This window comes from Poecilia mexicana, unplaced genomic scaffold (assembly GCF_051168715.1).
Source record: "Poecilia mexicana isolate PSO_F unplaced genomic scaffold, ASM5116871v1 scaffold_2, whole genome shotgun sequence".
NCBI lineage: Eukaryota > Metazoa > Chordata > Actinopteri > Cyprinodontiformes > Poeciliidae > Poecilia > Poecilia mexicana.
The window spans coordinates 53,360,408-53,380,158 of record NW_028263371.1 but is presented as its reverse complement, the minus strand read 5'-3'; the positions used below and the strand labels follow the sequence as shown (position 1 = coordinate 53,380,158).

General features: G+C 38.6%; 1 protein-coding gene across 2 annotated transcripts; it reads right to left on the bottom strand.

Moving 5' to 3' along the window:
- Positions 1–286: 286 nt before the first annotated feature.
- LOC106916103 (thrombospondin-type laminin G domain and EAR repeat-containing protein) lies at positions 287–18,913 on the bottom strand. 2 transcript variants are annotated; one of them, XM_014984151.2, is made up of 17 exons: positions 18,709–18,911; positions 18,480–18,616; positions 16,352–16,540; positions 12,395–12,459; positions 12,164–12,325; positions 11,845–12,077; positions 11,484–11,574; positions 11,260–11,413; positions 8,865–8,996; positions 8,401–8,518; positions 8,193–8,307; positions 6,064–6,244; positions 4,551–4,609; positions 4,280–4,456; positions 2,719–2,897; positions 2,121–2,222; positions 287–2,031 (listed from the first exon to the last, which is right to left on the bottom strand). In XM_014984151.2, exons 3-17 carry the CDS (start codon positions 16,431–16,433, stop codon positions 1,878–1,880), a joined length of 2,004 nt encoding a protein of 667 aa, XP_014839637.2. In that variant the 5' UTR covers positions 16,434–16,540; positions 18,480–18,616; positions 18,709–18,911; the 3' UTR covers positions 287–1,877. The 2 variants fall into 2 exon arrangements, with proteins under 2 accessions (XP_014839637.2, XP_087859116.1); XM_088002990.1 differs by having other exon boundaries at positions 8,193–8,518; positions 18,709–18,913.
- Between the last annotated feature and the right edge of the window lie 838 nt (positions 18,914–19,751).

Genomic DNA, 19,751 nt, shown 5'->3' with positions numbered 1-19,751 from the left:
CATAGCGACGCCTCCTGACCGGAGGAGTAACGGTAACAACCTAACGGTTTACCGCTGGAAACTGTGATTATTAAACAGGAAAATTATCAAATTTGGCTGAAAGTTTTTACAAGTTAAATAATAGCAAATATCCATTGTGGTTTAAATGTAACTTATTGAAGAAATAGAGTCATAAATACAATTTAAAGAGGCACAAATCTCGATCAAAAATATACTTATTACTGCCTCAATCAAAAAGTCGAGATCATAAATGATTTGATTTGTGACAAATTATTCAAACAAAAACTTTAACTTTAAAACCTTTATTTAATTAAATTGTTTCCAAAATGCATCTTCAGTTGACACCAAACATTATATTAACATTGGTTTTAAAAGGACTTGATAAATTATAGATCTTCAAAAATAAAATAAAAACAGTTCAATTAAAAAGTTTATTTATGTTATCAAAATATATTCACTTTAAATATAGCACAGAAAATGTATCACAGAAAAAGTTACTTGAAAATAAACTCAGAATTTCTTTCTTTACAGTAGCTCTTTTATAACCTGAGGAGAAAATTGGGTTTACGATATTACAAAATAACAATAGTAGTGAGTTTACTGTCCGGCAGCAAAAACACAAATCAATAAATAAATGCAATAAAAAACAACAGGACAGACTGAAACAGAGCCAAAGAAAGGGTCTATTATAGAACAGAAATTCATTAAAGCATTATTAATTCTAATATTTAACATCATTTACATAAACAATTTTCATTAAGTCATTAATTTTAGACCTCAGAGAACATTTCAGTGTAGATTTGTATATGATTGAGCAGAGAAACCTGTAGAGGGCAGCAGAGGGCAGTAATGCTAATGAATGACCACACCCAAAGAAATTTCACTTCATAAAAAAGCAGAATATCACAAGTATCATTTTTACAAAACACTTCAAATGCTTCAAGAATGAGGAGACAATTTCTGAAATTATTGACCTATTGGTGACACTTAGGAGGTTAAATATTATCTCTGCTGCTCAGAAATTTAACTACTAGAATGTCAAGAAAGTCAATGTCAGAAAGCAACAGTCTTCAGTCAGAGGTGTCTTCAGATTAGTTGCAAGATTGACTGCTAGCAGAGATCCTTCTTTTCCATAGCATCACCATCCACAGCGACTCTTTGAAGGTACTTGGATGATGTGAGTTATGACAACATTTAATTTCCCTTCAGGATAAATAATGTAATTTTAATTACATTGAATATAGACTTGGCCTAGTTCAAGTTTCATTCATTCAAATGAAGAAAATGACTGGAAACAGACCACAACCTGTTCCCGACTAATTATCAATCCCTCGATGTGGTAGGAGTCCATTAATTGGGATGTAAAAGGGAAATGTTTTTCAAACTGTGCATACTTACCATTTCATTCATCCTGATTTATTTATGTACATAATGTTTTAAGTTTTTACTGTACACCCAGTTTCAGTTGGAAATCCACAAAAGTGTTTATATGTGGGGCTCCAGAACTTTGATTCAAAAACAGAAACAGATAAGGAGCTTTTAGCCTCCTGATGTGATGCTTTTTCAGAATTGATTTTTTTAGTTCTATTAGTTTATAGTTGATTTTTATGTCAAATAAAACTGTTAACCTACTAGTAATTGGAGGATAGATTAGAAGCATAAAAAATGTTCTGTGTGAAAAACATTAAGAATAAATCTGCAATCTGGATCAGTTCCGTCTGCAGAGCTTATCATAATTTAATTAGTTTAAAAAGTGCTTCTTATAAATAAAGTATTTTTTCTTCAGAGTTTGAGGTTGAAGCTGACAGAGAGGAGACTCCTCCTGAAGCCCCGCCCTCAGAGACATGAGGACATCAGTCTGATCCAATCAGAACCTCTCAGTACGTTCTCAGTCTGAACACTTTGCTGAGCCTGGAGGTGGCGCTGGAGTAGATGAGGAAGGAGCCCTGCTCAGTGGTGAAGTGTTCCCAGTCTCTGCAGCCAAACGTGAGCAGACTGTGGACCGGGACGAAGCCCTCGTAGCCCTGCCACCTGGAAAACAAACACACACACACACACACACTGCTGGTCAGATGAAGTCAGATACAGCACCTGCACAGGTGTGGATGAAGTTCGCTCACCTGTAGACGACGCTGTTCACAGAGTAAGAACTGCCATCGTAAGAGTTCGCCACAACCAGGAACTTCTCGTCTCCGATGGTGAAGAACTCCCAGTCAAGAGCGCTAAACACAAAAACAACCAAAACACACATAATCAGTCAGACTTTAAAGGGTTAATCATCTTCTTTCATTTTAGACGTTTATAGAAGAATAATAGTTCCACCATTGGCAGATTATTATAACATGTTTTCCCATGTTATAAGTGAAAAACTCTGCCAGTGGAACTAGTACTTTTTAAAATAATATTAAGGAATTATTTACTTAAAACATGTCCTGATATTTCACTGAAAAGTTACTTGTAAAATAGTTTTGTCTTATTTTAAGTGTATTAAGACACCTGGACTAGAAACAAGATAGAAATACTTGGTAAGATTTTGTGTTTTTTCAGTGTAATGAGCAGGTAAAAAACAGCCAAAGAACTAATGCTGAAGAAATAAAGAACACTAACAAATAAGAAGAGAACAGGTAAAACATGCTGATAAAGAGTGATGTGCAAAGCTTGAATTTGTAATAAACAGACAGAGAGCAGGTAATGACAACAGGAAGTAGATTGTCTCACCTGTGAGTCGGGATGTCCTGGAAGCGGAGGAAGGTCTGGGTGAACATGTTGAGCTCGTACACGGTGGAGTTGATGTTGTAGAGACTCTGGGATTTCCTGGAGAACTGCTGACTGTTGGCGACGGCGAGGAAGAACCGGCCGTCGATCTGGAACATCTCCCAATCCGTCGCTCCAACCGTCTGCCAATGGATGAAGGAAAATCATCCGTTGGCAGACAGAAAAGAAAATCAATAAAAATCTGAAAATTGGAACTTGTAATGGGGAAAAAAGTCAGGTTTTATATCTAATCAGCATTTCCTTCCTGAAATCAAATGATAGACTAACAAGCTAATGCAGGTTCCCTAAGTAAACAGGAGAGGGAAAGTGATTGTAGGTGTTTGTAAGGAAAATGTGACTGTTAAAACAACTAGAGCTCATCATATCATTATGGGAAAATATTTATTTAATCTGAGACAAATGCTCCAAAAAAGTCCCTGGGAACAAAAGAAACTGGAATTTTCTTATAAATTATATGGATAAGACCCATCCAGATTTATTAAAATCACATATGAGAAGCTTTATAAGCTTTAAACATTTGAGTTTTTGCACATATGTCATTCATTTTTGTTTACAAAATGATGCAGAATCTGTTTCTCAGATTAGCTTGGATATTTTATTTAGAAAAATCTAATTTTTTTTTTTATGCTTTGATTCTTGGATTTCTTGTGTAAATCAATGAAATGAAAACTAATCTGTACATGTCTGTTCAGAAAAATGAGTAGCAGAGTGAAATGTCGATGTGTTTTTGGTGATAATGTGTCACCTGTGTGCTACTAGAAGAGGTTAAATTACACAGCAGGAGGATTTAATGTGTTTTTGCGGTTTTAAAAATGCAGTAAAAGTCTCTTTTCAGTCTTCAGCTGGAAAATCCCCTCTTCCTCTCTCATTAATTTCTCACTGCTGGTTTCCTGAACTTTCCTTTTCATCATCACCAGCAGGCAGAGATTAAAATGTATTTCTAAAAATCTGCTGCTGATTTTTATGTTTCTATTTCATGTTCTGACTTCTGTCATCGCATTAAAACGTTTTCCTGCAGTTTGAGGAGGTTTATTACAGACGCAGAGAAGGAAAAACAGGCAGCTGCTGCTGGAGTGGAGACCCATCAGACCAGCAGGTGGTTCTTCAAGGTGCTCCAGTACAAAAAGGGTTCCCAATTCAACCTGATTTTTTATTTTTATCTGTTTACTGAAGTTCAGATCTGGACTTCAACCCATCCATTGTAACTGAATTCATGTATAAACTGGATCAGAATCAGATTTCTGGAGGGTTGCCTGACAGTCTAAACTCAGGGATTAGGCCAAACTCTCACTTGCTCCAATCAGACGCAGCCTGTATGTGACGTCACTCAGTATTGTGTTTTTGTGTCATCACATCATCTCTGTCACAAGAATCGTATTAAATTCAACAGTATATGTCTGAACTTCACCACTAGAGGGTGCTAAAGGTAAAAAGTTGTGGTGGATTTCATCCCACATCAGATGCTGACTGCAGCCCTGATCCAAAGTCGCGTCTCAACACTGACCGTGATGTTCTGGAAGCTCCGGAAACACCCGTCCAACCAGACGTAGATGGTGGAGCTGATGGTGGTGTTCTGACCGTTGAAGGTGTTCGCCACCACCAGGAAATGATACGGGCCGATGGTGAAGAACTCCCAGTCATAGGCTCCGGACGTGGACAGAGTCTGGTTCACCTCAAACAGCTGGAGGACAGCAGGACAAAAGGACAAAGATCCCAAAAATGAATACAGAGTACTGGACATCTTCTCATGTTGACATCAGGCCAGTGAATCTCACCTTTGTGTCAGGGTTCCACCTGTAGATCACACTGTGGATGTTATGGTTGGAGTCTTTGGCTGAGGACACAGACAGGCACAGATCCTCATATTAACAGCTGAAGTCAAACATTCCGCCTTCTGGTGGTTAATAATGGTAAAAGTCTTTTCTGTTATGATCTACTGCTGTACAAGTTGATATAAAAAGTTGTTAAAAATAAATATTAACTTTCCATCTCATAGCATAGAAAGCAGAGATGTTCTCAAATCATTGTTTCCAAGTACAAATCAGGTTCAAGTCTTTAAGGGGAAAGTGTAAGTGAAGTCTTACTACTTTAAAAGGGAAATCCAAGTCACGTCTCAAATCTTAAGGAAAAAGTTTGTCAAGTCTGAAAGTCGTATCTTTGCAATCCGAGTGCAGCTCGAGTTGCCATCTCTGATAGGGCGTGCTCCAAGGCTGAGTGCTCGGTCCCCTTATCTTTGTAGAGTCATGGTCTGGTCTGGTTATCTGTTCACATGGTTTCATCATATCTCACATATGCAGATGATATTAAGCTGTACTGATGATTCAAATCTGTATTTTATCTTGCCTCTTTAACACACAGAGGGGATCAGATAAAAAAAAACTAAGATTTTTCTATTGATTGTCACAGTTTATCAGTCCATCATCAAAACTCAACATAAAACCTTCACTGCCAAGGGGAACTCATAGCCGGAGTTGTGTCTTCCCTGTGCTTCTCATGAACCTTCTGGCTAGTTTATGGTTCTGTGTTAACAAAATTATCATACAATGATAGTTGGTAGCCTAACTGGTGGTACTGGGACTCTTTCTGGAGTCCTAATTGAACTGCAGCTTTCTCAGACTGTGTGCGGATGAGTCTCAGACGGCGTTCTACAGTTTATGATCTGATCCCAGTTCACCTGCATTCTTTCCTCTCAGATCACAAACAATCTCTTTGGGCCAGTGAGTTTGTTTTTATCTCTACAGGAAACATTTGAGCGTGCAGATGGAGGTGTGTTTGAAGTGGCTGCAGGTCCACAGGCCAGGAGATAGCAGCGCTCTCTGAACTCTAAAGTGTTTTATCAGCTGAAAAACCACGACTTTCCTCACATCAAATAGTTGTGTTTTGAAGCTCTTAACGAACGAACTCGCCGCAGAACGATCAGCATCTCTGATCCTGTTACAGTTCACCAGCAGAGACACAGGAACCTGACCACACTGCAGCTTGTTATTTAACACGTCTGATTACAGACGGCTCAGGGATAAAACATGTTTCAGAAAACACTCTGATGAAGAAATAAAATGTGCTTCATGTCAGTACAGTCATAACAGCAATAAAGATGCAGAAATTCTTCTATTAACAGACTGATTCCTTTACAACAGAGTGACAAATGTCCCTGAAATCAGAGTCTTCTTGTGTTAGAAGTAGGTAGTTACCTCCAAAGTGAAGACTAAAGCCATTACTGCTTCAAAACTTCATCAAACTGCCTCACATGAGGGAAATTTTACTTTGGGATGTTTTGCTCCAGCTCACCTCGCATGTGATTGGCCACCACCAGGAAGCTGTTGTTGTGGATGTGAAAGGCCTCCCAGTCCCGAGCAGAGTGGGTCTCCAGAGTCTGAAAGCGAATGAAACGTTTCTGCCGACGATTCCACCGATAGATGGTTGACAGCTCAGGTTCTGCCTTCTGCATGTCTGCCACCACCAGGAAAACCTGAAGGGTGGAGGAAGCAAAACATGATCTGTTGCACAACTATTATTTGTCTGCATTAAAGATTATTTAATACAATGTCTGATGATCCAGAGTCTTCTCTAACCAGTTCCTTCCAACGCTTTGGTGAGTTATATTGTTCACTTTTGGGGAATTCATCTCTCTCAAATAAAACAGTAAGGATGATGGTTTCAACTCCAAGTTTGGTCTTTTGTCATGAAGCACAAACCAGCTTAAGTTTGAGCTATGAATATATTTGGAGAACTACCACTTCTTCCTTAATGTCAGGTGAAAATTTTAATTTTTGACTCACCAACTGACCAACCGTCAATCATTATCCCAGTTTCTCCACACAGGTGAGAATCGGCTCTAATGGTCAACTAGATAAAAGAAAACCACCCTGCTGACCCCAAGTCTGAGATGTTGTTTTAATTCATATCACCCAGTGTCTACAGAGAGTTGCTGTGGATGGTTATGATGTAAGTAGGAGGGAAATCCAGCAGCTGTCAGTCTGCAATACATCGAAAGACTTTATATGAAAGTTTCATTCATCACATGCTTAGGGCTCAACATCTGGGCAGTAAAGACAATACTCTACAGTAACACAACCTGGATGATGGCAAGCACTGCTAGTCCACCTCATTTGCTTTTGCCAATCCACTTTAAATCTCCGTCTGGCCATGTGGTTAGAAAGCCACACAGAGAGATGTTGGAGTAGGGGATACAATCTTTATTTGCTATGATCAATGGAAGAACTTCCTCCTTCTCTCTGCTAATTGGTCTTCCTTTGTATTAACTCCTCTGGGATTTGAGATTGTAGTACATGTATTATTTGAGCTTTTTGGACGCCAACCAGCTGTTCTTGGTTATAAAAACAATACCTTGTACCAGGACTACAGCCACAAGCAGGAGCCCTTAAACGACTGTTCAAAAGTAGAAATTTAAGGGCAAAAAGCCATCAAGAGCTGCAGCATTCAAAGCCAGAGTCGTTCTCTACCAGAAATGGGAATATCATCCAGATTTATCGTGTGACATTGTGTCAACCACGGTAACACCAGAAATGTTCAGAGGCCTCAGCTTCAAAGGTCAACTCCAATCTGATGATTTCTGTGGTTGAGAAAGCAAAAACTTATGCTTTAGGGGACTTTGTAGAGGACATGGAGAAGGACTTTCAGTGGGCCTATAGAAAGTCCCAGGCTGTGCTTGTTTGTGTACATTTGACAATGGATGATGAAAAAATGCCTGTAGGCGTTTTATAGTTTGGTCACCAAGTTCACAGCTAAGAAAACAGTCTAGGAACTTGACTAAATCTTGGGAAAAGATTAAACATTTGGTGGGAGGTAATTAAAACCCCCAGGTGAACAAGATTCACCCTGAGACATGAAAAATGTAGGTAAAAACCCTGCAAAGGAGTAAACAGAAAAACAAAACCATCAGAGCGACTCAGGGATTATAAAACACAAAAAATCAGATTCACGCAAAGAGACGTGGATCCATCCAATGGATTTGAATTGACTAAAGAACCGGATGGAACCAGAACTCCAGGACAAACATGGATCTGTGGTTCTTTGAATTAAAGATCCTTCCTCTCTCCGATCTTTACTTTCAGTCCAGGTCTGCTGGTGCACAGCTGCTGTGAATACCTGCAGAGCTTTGTGTTAACACCTGTGCTCCTCTAAGAGCAAACACGCCAACACAATGAGAACACAGGAGGCCTGAACACACCTTCAAAGGTCACATGATCACAGGTCACATGATCACAGGTCACCCAAAAGAAACATCAAACTCTTTTTGGGTCCAGCTGAGGCAGCAGAACCTTTTTAATCTTGACTTCTGGAGACTATTTTCCACATTAGGTTTATTTTCATGACCTTAGATCAGGTTTCTACCGCAGCTCTCTTCTCGAACTTGGCGTTACCACGGACAATTGTTGTGTTTAAGTGACTCCCACCTTGTCATCGATGGTGAAATATTTCCAGGCTTGAGCTTCCTGAGTGCTGACGTTCTGGTACAGCTGGAATGACCCATTAATCCATTTGTAAATACCAGACCCGGGTCGGGAGTCCCTGTAAGAACAGACAAGACTGTTACCATGAAGATTGAAGACCTTCATTTCCTTGAGAGCTGATGTGGAAGGATTCTGGTTCTGGTTCTGGTACCTGTTGGCTGCAGCCATGAACAGGCCTTCAGACGGGATGGAGAAGAGCTCCACATCCAAGGTTTCTGAGCGGGTGTAGAAGTCCTGGTAGTCCTCCACATAGTCCAGACGCTCTTTATCTGCAAAGAAAACCGATTTACTTGTTTTAGATGTTATTAGATTAGAGAACCTCAAAAAACTAATCATTAAGCAAAAATAATTGATGACATGTAAAATAACTAGGGTCGGGACTTAATTGTGCTAATTTAAAAAAAAAAAAAAAAAAGATAAATAGGTTTTGGCTGGAACCTTTGTATTCACGCGTTTCTGGTACGCCCATAAATCTGACGCACAGCTGACATACTCCAACAGCAGCAATGGATGAGAAACTGGAATTATTTTCATAATTCCAATTTGAGCAATTTTAAGGTAAATGGAAACAAAGGTGATGTGAGGTTCTGTGAAGTCTCATCCAGTCAGACTCACCCTGCATGAGGGTCCTCCACATCATCCCGTCACAGATGAACAGACCTTTCTTCCGAACGTTGAACCACAGCTGACCTTTCTCTGGGCCTGAACATGGAGGACGATCGCCTGCAGTCACTCTGGCCTCGGCCTCTGAAAGAGAAACAAAACAAGAGGTCAAATCTGGTGCAGAACTAAACCCAAGGAACATAAATCTTTAATCATTTTCCATTGAAGCTATCACGCCATACAGTTTTCCCATTTTTCAAGGTACCTATATTTTCTCTGAACATCTAAAAACTGTTCTTTCATTGAGAATTTGAAGCATTTCAGGAGTTATTGTGTCCCATTCTTCTTCTTCACACCTTAATGTGTCCAACATTTCAAAGACATTATTGTCTCATCTTTCATTTTCTATATTCTTCAGCATCCTCTGTTGGGGACAGATTAGGACAATAGCCGGGTCAGATCTTTGGAAAGTGCTTGAAATGTAATTTTTCTTATACTGGTAAGCAGCCATTTCTGTTTCAGACTCTATGATGGATCATTGGAAGTACATCCCTCTAAGTTCAGAGAAATGGACACTGGACAAGGTTTACATCAGGCTTATTTTCTGCATAGTAAGGTTTCTACAGTGTCCTCTCAAAATTTCCTTTATGTTGCTTGAATGTTTTTGATGATATTCTGGTCTGCATAATAAGAAAAATGCAAACCGTTTTCAGTTTTTCTTTGAGTAACTTGATCCTCTGAACACCTCTGTGACACAAGAAATTGTGAGTCACAGCAACATTTTTAGACTGTATTTTTTGCCCTAATTTTTCCCAATCCCAATGTTTTCCAAAACATTTCCAAGCCTGAAATGCAGGACTGTATTGTCGTGCTGCCTCTAATAAAATAAACCCTCATTGCACTGCGTTCCCGCTCTCTGTGGGTTGAGGTTTTTCTAGGATTGGGTGTGTTTTCGGTTGTAAAGCTGAGGGTGGATTAAACTCTTTCACGGATCATAAAAACGTGATCTCTGGTAGCATTCCCTTTAGAAATCTGAGGTCAAGTTCAGGCGACGGCGGCTTGCACGGCTCGCTCAGCTGCAGGCAGGTACATAAATTAAGACGCACCTCGGGCGGCTTTATATAAACCATGAGTCATGATGAGTCTGACAGGATCGGTGCTGAACTTCAATCAGCAGAACTTTATTAACTTTGTCATCATGAGCCTGGAAGAAAAACCAGTGAAGAAGTCTGAAATATGTCTGTGATCGTTATTGACTAATCAATCAAGGAGATTCATCAACTGAGCTGAGATCAGACAGATTTAAAAAAAAGAAAGAAAAGAAAAGGTGAGACTGCTCCTCAGCAGACGTCCTGACCGCAGCACCTGTACTTGTCCTCACCCGCCTGTCGCCATGGAAACACATCAAACAGAGGGACAAACCTTCAACTCGTACTCGGCTTTACTAAACCAAAATATCTGCCCTAAATTGTCCCTGAACCAGAACTACATCCAGGAATCCTTAGCAGACACCCAGCTTCAGCAGAACTACAAATCCCAGCAGGGTCAGTGTTTCCCACAGAAGCAGAAGAGACACAGAAGCTAACAGAGCCTGAAACTGATAAACAAACCGTTCTTCATGCTGTCAGTCAGTCTGGAGCTCAGGTTACTGAATCGCTGCTGCCATCACAGCTCCAGCTTTACACTGCAAACACGCCACAGTGAAAGTATGGAAACACTGGGGAGAAATATTCAGCTTTTCAGTCTGAACAGGTGAGACAGGTGAGTTTGGTTCCTCCTGAATCTACACTAAACATCTGCAGGCATCAGTGTTTCCAACACTGAATCAAAATAAACATTTGATGGAAGAGTTTTAAAGGTGCTGTCACAGTTTTATGTCTTGCTGTTTATGCCAGCGTATTGCAACTTGTGTGTTTGGTGAATATACATGTAAAGAAATTAAGGATTTTTTGAGGAACGTCAAGTCCTGTGATTATTTGAATTAGATGATTGTGTGTGCTCTAGGGGTTTGAAAAGTCATCTCACTTAACCGCCTCCGCCCATCTACACTCTTGGCCACGCCCCTTGTTGTCTCTTTGCTCCGCCCACTTTTATGGAGTTTTTCAAAATTTATGCTTTCACCGGGGGGTTAGCTACACTTAAAATCAGTGCTCTGAAATGAACTGAAAATAACTAGCATAATTAATCAGAAACAAGCTGTCAGTTTCAAGCATTCAGCATGCTGAGATGAGAGAACCTTCATCAGCGCAGACAGAGCACTAGATGAAGGAATGTTGGATCATGGCCACCATATTTGATGCTATAATTTAGGGTCAAAACTTTAAACTGTATCAAGGTTTCTTCTGTTGTGAGATGAACTGTTCTGATTTGATGAAGAACTGCATGAGCTGCTGGTTTTTCTTCTTACCGTATGGATAAACTGAGCCCTGCTGGTCGGGTTGGAGCGGGGAGGACTTGAGGACCTGTGGGACAGAGAGCTCTGCCAGACTGGGTTCAGAGTTGGGGCAAAGTCTGGGCATCGCGTCTGAGCCTGGAAGAAGAACCAGCTGACGAAGTAGACCCTAAACACAAAAGAACTGGTGTGATTCTACATGAAAAACTATCTGGTTCTGATTCTGATCATAGACTCACAGAGAAGCGGCCCCTCCAGTGGCCCCTGCTGCCGATGATGAACCTGGACCCTCTGGTGCTCAGAGTGCTGGGGAAGGTCCGGACCTGTTTACTGAGAGACAGGGAACCAGTTAAGAAGGCTGACAGAGCTGTGGTCCAGTATACTAATGGCAAGTTCTCTAAAATGGGTTGATTTTTTAAAGAAATCTTTGTGTTCAACAAGTCTATGGGTTGAACAATGAACCAACCTAAACCAGTTTAAGCAGGTTTGAACTGGTCTAAGGGTTGGATAAAAAACTGGCCTAAACCCATTAAACAGGTTTGAACTGGTTTTTACCGGTTTGAACCACCCTGAACTAGTTAAAACCAGCTAGAAACTCACATTTCCACAGGCAGCCCACAGTCAACGGTCAATGTTGCATAAGGACCGGTCACAGCCAGAACCACGGTGTGCCATCTGTTGTCGTCCAATCGGACATTTTTAAAACTGATCCTTTTCCGACCCCCACCACCAGGGGGAGAGGTCAGAAGGTGAAGACAGTTCTCAGAGACACGTAGCCCCAGCAGCAGTGACTCGGATCCCTCCTTCACCACAGAGAAGATGTACTGATTCGTCTAAAAACGGAGAGAAAGAGAGCAGGTTAGACGGTTCTGAGCTGGACTGGAGAGGACCGGATCAGATCAGATTCTGTTATGTTTACCTTCTTCCTCAGTCTTTTTATCTTCATGGTGGCCACCAACGAGAACTCAGAAGGAAAATAGTCACAGTTGGTGAATATCTGTGAGGCGGTAAAACTCAGAGCTGTCGGTGCGGTGCCGGTTAGCCTGATACCTCTGGACCCTCTGGACTGAACCATCTGCACCTGTTGGCACAGAACATTGGTCATATAAACGTGTTAAAGCTCCTTCATCAGTTTCTTCAGGTTTCCTACCTGAGTGGGCGTGGCTTGTGCTGGGCGTGGCAGGGCTTTGGACAGGAGGTCAATCGGACGCAGGTCTGAGGGGAAAACATGGCGTCAGTCGGTTCTGGAGCTGAGATTCACTCAGAAAAACAGAAAATCTTTCAGAGGGTTTCTGCTGACTGAAGCAAAACATTCCCTCTAGGATGCTGTTTGTAAAGTCATATTTTCACAATGTTATTCATTCATCTAAAAATGTCAAAGTTTCAAACTAAATATTTAATTAGAACACTAAATATATATCTTGATAACTAAATATTTATTTGGAAGGTAAATATTTACCTTGCCTTTGGTTAGCAAATAAAATATTTAGCTTCAAGCTAAATAGGTAGCTTCCTAAATATTTAGTAAGCTAAATATGTAGTTAAAATCTTTACTTAAGTGTGCAGCTAAATATTTAACTTGCTAGCTAAATACATTGTTTGAATCTAAATATTTAGTTTGCTACATAAGCATTTAGATTAAAATTAATATTCAGTTTTAGTTTGAAGCTAAATACTTAGAAGGCTAACTAAACATTAACATTCAAGTTAAATATTTTTCTTGTTTGTAATTAGCACACTAAAATATGTAGCTTCCAACTAAATATTTAGCTTGCTAATTACTCTTATTACAGGCTAAATAACTCAAATTATTGCTGTCAATCTTTGATTGTGTAACTTTTCAAATGGTGAATCATAATTTCCGTGGCCACAGCCAGATGAATCCAAGTTAGAGCAGTCAACTAATAGACTTTAGAAACGTAAAAGGTTTTTCCTAGAACGGATCCTTCAAGGCTTTATACAGTATTGGTAAACCTTTAGGTGTTATACTTTCAGATTAGTTTGTCATTCCTGCATAATCTTTGGTCAACAGGTATTTCACATTCCGGTGAAACTGGAATATCTATTCCTGCTTTTCGGACTCCAACACATTTCAAAGACAAACGTTTCTGTGAAGTTTTCCCACTTGGTACTGAACCTTCTCACTCCAAAGTACCAAACCCCAAGAGGCAGCAGCTTCCTGGTTTTCAGGTTGTTGTTGATTAGAATCGTTGGTGTTTTGGAAACTCTTAGAGCCAAAAATAAATCCTGATTAGATGTGGACAGATTATCTGCTGCTGGTCATTTCAGATCCCTGAAAGCTGATTTTCATAGAGGTGAAGTGAAACCAGCAGCTGGAGGAAACTAGAACCTGATCCAGATCAGTTTCCTCCAACAGAGGCTGATAAACGATAAACGAGTCGGCCTTCTCTCAGAACGATCCGTATCATTGACTGTAAATCATCAGATTTATTTTTTTATCAGCTCAGAGGCAGATGGGTTCCTCTGTTTGATGCTGCAGGATCTAAAAACAGAAACAGTTTCAGCTTCCTGTCCCCACAGATAAACATCACAGTGATAAATCACTGCAATGTTTGCTGCTACAGCAGTTCCATGTGCTGAGAGAAAATCAGGACAAACAGAGAAAAGGTAACAATTTATGTACAATAAAGAGAGAATAGAGAAATGCACAGAAAAATGGTAAAAGCCATTTCTGATCCAGAACATCCAATCTATGTCAGATTTCTCCAGTAACAGCTAAAAATGTCCTCAAAATGCAAATTCAGGCCAACCTGAACAGTTTATACAAGTCATGATGGATCCATGTTTTCATGTTATTAAAGCCAAAACCTGACTCTACCATCTGAATGGTTCAGATTAAATCAAGATTCATTGAGCAAGCAGCATTTTTCCAATCTGTCACCATCTAATTTTGGCCATCTTGTTTGAATTGTGGCTTCAGTTTCCTGTTTTAGAGGTTTGATGACGAAGGACAAAATTTCTCCAGAATTGGACAATCAGTGACTGTATTCTGACTATCTTGGTTGGAACGAGTAGGATTCTGAACATTTGATGAACAGAGTCGTTGCCATGCGAGTGACTGAGTCATTAGGTAGCAGAGCAGGTGTACCTGATAAAGTGAATGGGGAGGCATGACATCCTGCCCCAGAATGTAACATTCAAGGCATTTTAGAAGAATTTATCTGGTGGAAAATTGATGATTCAACCTGAACAGGTCTATCGTTTTCAAGTACTGAACTATAAAAATGTCAAAGTGTTAAATGGAAGGCAACTGGACATGTTATCTTGTTTTGAAGACGTTTCATCTCAAATCTAAAAGGATTTTCAAGCTACTTTCCAATTATTGACCGAATCTACACCTAATTTAACCATAAAAAGAAGAATCATAAATAAAACAAAAAACATTACAGATAACCCTGAGCATCCTCTTCATCAGTGTCATTTAATAACAAAGTGTCTTCAGTCAGAAGCTTCATCAAAACCGCTGTAACACTGACTGCTGCAGGAGATCCTTCCTTCCTAATGCCATCAACATCTTTGAAAAATATTTGATATTTTGAGAGAGAAAAACACCTAATCTATCTTAAGGGATTAATAAAGTATTTTTGAATCAAATTAAATTAAATAATTAAGATTACAATGCAAACTGAACATTTAAGACATTAAATGTCCAGTTCAGGTTGTAACCTTAAGTGACCTGAGGACCAATCTGCAGAACTATTTCAGATGAAAAGAATGACTCCTGACTAAAAAGTCAGTAAATTCACTGAAAGCTGACATTTTAAAGCTAGTTAAAGATGCCATGAGTACATAAATATCGATTCTTGACAATAAGTCAATAAATTCACTGCAGGTTGATATTTTAATTAAAGACTCTATGATTACATAACTATTGAAGAACCCATCAGTTGAATCACTGCGGCGTCGCTGGTTTATCTCTGTCTTAAACACCAGCAGATGTAAAGGAGGCCGAGGGAGGATAAATCTGGTTTTATCCGACATCAGTTTCAGCTGGAATTCCCCTTTAAGCTCCTCTGAGGCCGTCTGTGTGTTTTGGTGCAGCAGCAGATCAATGCAGGATGAATGGAGGGAGGGGACGACAAGTTCAGAAACACGGCTCACATTTCAAAGAAGCAAAGCAGCAGAAACGTCTGAGCTACATAAAAAAACACGGAGGACGGTCCTCTGGAGAGAACATTTGGTTCTGGACTCAGGGTGTCATGACTTTCAGTCTTCAATAGTTTGAATTAAAGATTCCAGGTTGTAATTAGCCTGGTAAGAACAAGCCTGTTGTTCTACGATATTTGCTTCCTACAGAGGGTCTGGATTGATCAGGGCTCAAGTTTTAAACTTTACTCAATCAATAATGTTTTACCAGTCTGATGCTATGAAGCTTACCAGAAATTACCTATGCAGTAAACAACAATCCTCCACTGCAAAGAGCGAGGTGCCGAGCTGAACAAGATGGACGTCCATGTCGTCTAAGGGCCATTGTAAATAACAAAAAGGGAAAAAAATTCCACCAGAAAATTTTGAGAATCTACAAAATTTTCATGAGAAAACAGAAACTCCTGAGCTCCAAGAGTTGAAAATTTGGGTGACCCCCCCCCCCCCCAGACATTTTTATATTAATCTCAGAAATTTTCTAGAAAAAAAACTTGGGAATTTGAGTTTTGAAAATCGAAACTTTTTGAGTCCAAAAGTCTAAAATCTTTGACTTCTCAAACTTGGAAATTTCCAAGTTCTTTCTCTAGAACCTGCCTGAGATTAAACAAAGCATTTCTGAGTTTTTTCTAGAAAATCTTCAACTTTTGAAGCTCAGAAATTTCCATGTTTTTTTTCTCACAAATTAAAGAGGTATACAAATAAAATTATTTATTTATAACTTTATATGTTGGTCTGTCTGATTTCTAAATATTTTTAAATATCAAATGGTTGATGTTTTGATAAGTCAGTGCTTGAGTCGCCTTTTTTCCAAATACTTTTTTACTCTTACTTGAGTTTTGGACGGCTACAACTTTTACTTGAGTATAATTGAGTATAATTTTTGAGATTACTCTACCCATCTGTGCTCCTCAGTGGCTTACAAAGCTGCATTAGAACCTACCTGTGCACGGCCTCCAGCTCTGGCTTCGGACTGAGGAGGCGAGCAGAACCCAGGTGACCAGCAGGGGGCGATACACCAACATCGCGCCTTCTTTAGCGGCTGGTTAACTCAGCGCAGTTTCAAGCAGCATCATGATGCTGATGAGGGTCAGAGATGAATGAGGATGAGGAGAGGATCTTCTTCAGAGGCCTGAGAGGAGAAACATCAGAGAGAAAAAGTCAGGTTGATGTATAAAAAATAAGGTTTGCAACTAACAATTATCTTAATAATCGGGTTTTCTATTGATTATTCTGTAATCGGATAAAAAAAGTCACAGATTTTTCATTTAACCTTTAAAGCTATATTTACACAATTTTAGAAATACATTAAAATATGCAAAAAACAAGTAATTATTTTCTTAAACAAAATAAACATTTTATTCCCTAAAATACAATAACATATCCTTTAGTAATTTATTTTGTACATTGTGCCTTAATTTCGGCTCTGAATATGTTGGGGGGTTTTTCAGCAAATGACCTTTTTGAGTCTGTGTACTCCATTTAATGATAAATTGATTACTAAATTTGTTAACATAGTTAACAATTATTTCAATAATTGATTCATTGTGATTAAACTGAGTTACGATTTCAGCATTAATAAAAATCTGAATTTATTCTGTATATTTTTTTAAATTTTATATAAAAAAGTGAAGGTAGTTAAAGTGATACTACATTATTAACCAGGATAAATCAAAGTTGTTGAAGGTTTTCCAACTAAATACTGTCTAATTTGCAGTTTACAGGAACAAAATGGACCAATCAGAGACTCCTGTGTGTCGTCTCCAGGCAGATTTTGAGGAGGCGCTCACTAAATACTGGATGAAGTTTGTAAAATGCCTGAAGATTAAAAGATCCAAAGATCTTTTTAGATCTTTGGATCAATTCTGCTCAGATGTTCTGGTTTCAGAAGAATTAATTTTCTTTTATTGCCATTAAATAAACTGTGGAGTATTTAATAAAAAAAATTAGAAGCAGCTGCAAGAAGTTCACTTCCAATAATCTGAGAGAAACTTTCACCTATTAACTTAGAAAAATGTCATCAGGGACTTTGTAACCAGAGCCTGAATTCACTCGACATGCAAACAGGAAAAACCACATCTGAAGCTAATAATACATCTGTATTTCATGGAAGCAATAAAAATGATTATTTAAGTGTTTATAGAGGTGATTCTGAATAAATGAAGCACCTGATCTAAACATGCTTCCAGTCTCCCAACAAAACTAATTTAATTATAATAGTAATAAGATAATCAGACGTAATTTAAGAACTACAAAAATTGATTAAATATTACATGATCTAGATGGATGGATGGCTGCTCATTTATTGGGCTCTATTATAAAAAAAACTTTATTTAGTGTATAATAATCCAGTTAATATCTGATTAGATACTCAAAATATTCCATATTTTTATTGTAAGCGGTAAACTTTTAATACATCATCAATCTGCAGCAGTGAGTCACATTCTCCACACAGAGTCTCCACTTTCCACTAAACATGCAGAAAAACAGAAAACTGGTTGAATTTGTCATCTTATTTGTCGCCCTGCTCAGTATGCCCACCTGGGCAGAGAGCCATATCATCAATTAGTAACCATGACTGCATGTATAAATGCCTCTGTTGGACGTTAGATGTTCACACATTCAACAAAAACATATTTTTGAGTTGTTTTTTTTTGTTATATAAATAGTACTGTAACAAAGGTGGTCATAAATGTAAAAAAACTATTTTTCAAAAAAGTTATGTATCTTATATCAAGTTTTCTTTAAATCCAGATCAGACAAAAGATAAAACACATCATATAGTTTTACTCTTTATGGTTGTGTTCAGAATTTTCTGAGCAAGTTGTTTTGATTTTATGTTTTTAGGTAGTAACTTAGAAACTTTAAGTTTTATAAAAGTCAAACAAACGGAAGCAAACCTGTAATTTCTTGATAAGACCAAGATAACTCTGGAAATATTTGAAACGTAAAACATTTTTTTGCTTGTTTAAAGAGTTCAGAAGAGCCATAAGTTGGTCTAAAACAGGTTTTTATCTCCTTGCTTCTTTAATCAGCAGATTCTGGAGCTTTTTAGTAACATAAAGTCAAACCTGGTTGAAAAATGACCACTGAGGTCCAGCTCTGGTTCTGGTTCTGGTTCTGGTTCTTCTGATGTTTAAGAGTAAATCCTTGTCGTAACCAGTTCAGTTGAAATGATCTGGTATCAAACCATCAGATTTAAGAGAATCTAAAAACAATCAGAAATAAAAATGACTTATTTTCATTTTGGTCTTTAAAATGTTCCTGATCCATTAAAACACAAAGCAGCTCAGTTCCAACCTTAAATCCTGAAATCAGAACGATGATGATCCATTTTTTAAATTCCTGTGTAGAGTTGAGTTGATCCACCTGTCCAGGTGACGGCTGCTGTCTGCAGCTGATCTTCAGGTGGAGTCCCACTGAGGAGAGAGAGAGGCTTCACCTGCAGCGGGACGAGCTCGCACGACCCACATTTAAATATAAAAGAGAGGGAGGAGCTGGGGGGCTGAACACCTGAACACACCTGGGGAACAAACATGTCAGATCAGTGATCCACCTGCCTGGACACACCTGAGGAGGAAGATTCAGATGATGATGATTGTGATGCATCCAAATGGTTTGAAGCAGATTGATCTGAGGATGAAAACAGGTTCAAGTTTAATTATTTTAAATTAAACGGAAGAAAGTTTGATTCTTTCAGCATTTCTGCATTCAAACACAAAAGCAACATGGTCAGGGACTGACGTAAAAAAATAAAAAGTTTTCCTTAGTGAAATCATTGGACAGCTTTCAGAATATCATCTGCATATCTGATCATCATTATATGGAAGAGGATTAGGGTCGCTGAAAAGAAAAAATAATTTTCTTTCTTCAGATTTCAGATTTTTTTCCCTTAGAATTCATACATTCATTTTTCCTCAGTAATCTGAGTTACCCCTCAGAATTCTGACTTTTTTCTCAGAATTTTCAGACTTTTTTGCCTCAGATTTCTGATTTTTTCCTTAGAATTCTTAAATTTGTTTTCTCAGAATTCTGACTTTTTTCCTCAGATTTTTGAGAAAAAAATTAGAAGTCAAAATTCTGAAAAAAGTAAGAATTTTGTCACCAAAGTCAGAATTTTAAGATCAAAATATGAATTATTAGATGAAAGTCAGAATTCTAAGAGTAAAGTCAGGATTTTTTTTTCAGTGGCCCTAATCCTATTCTGTATTTGTTATTAAGTGAATAACAGTGATTCCAGAAGGCATCTTTGTGGCACTCCTGAAGACAGATGCATCCACCCAGTCCACTGTAAAACACCAAAGAAGAAAACTGAACTAAAAAGATGGTTTGAAGTACTGCCC

Coding starts and splice junctions, on each gene's coding strand:
- LOC106916103 (XM_088002990.1), bottom strand. CDS start 16,433: ATGTTGGTGTATCGCCCCCTGCTGGTCACCTGGGTTCTGCTCGCCTCC. Junction 12,326..12,394: donor CACAAGCCACGCCCACTCAG/GTAGGAAACCTG, acceptor CTGTGCCAACAG/GTGCAGATGGTTCAGTCCAG. Junction 2,223..2,718: donor CAGGACATCCCGACTCACAG/GTGAGACAATCT, acceptor TTTTGTGTTTAG/CGCTCTTGACTGGGAGTTCT.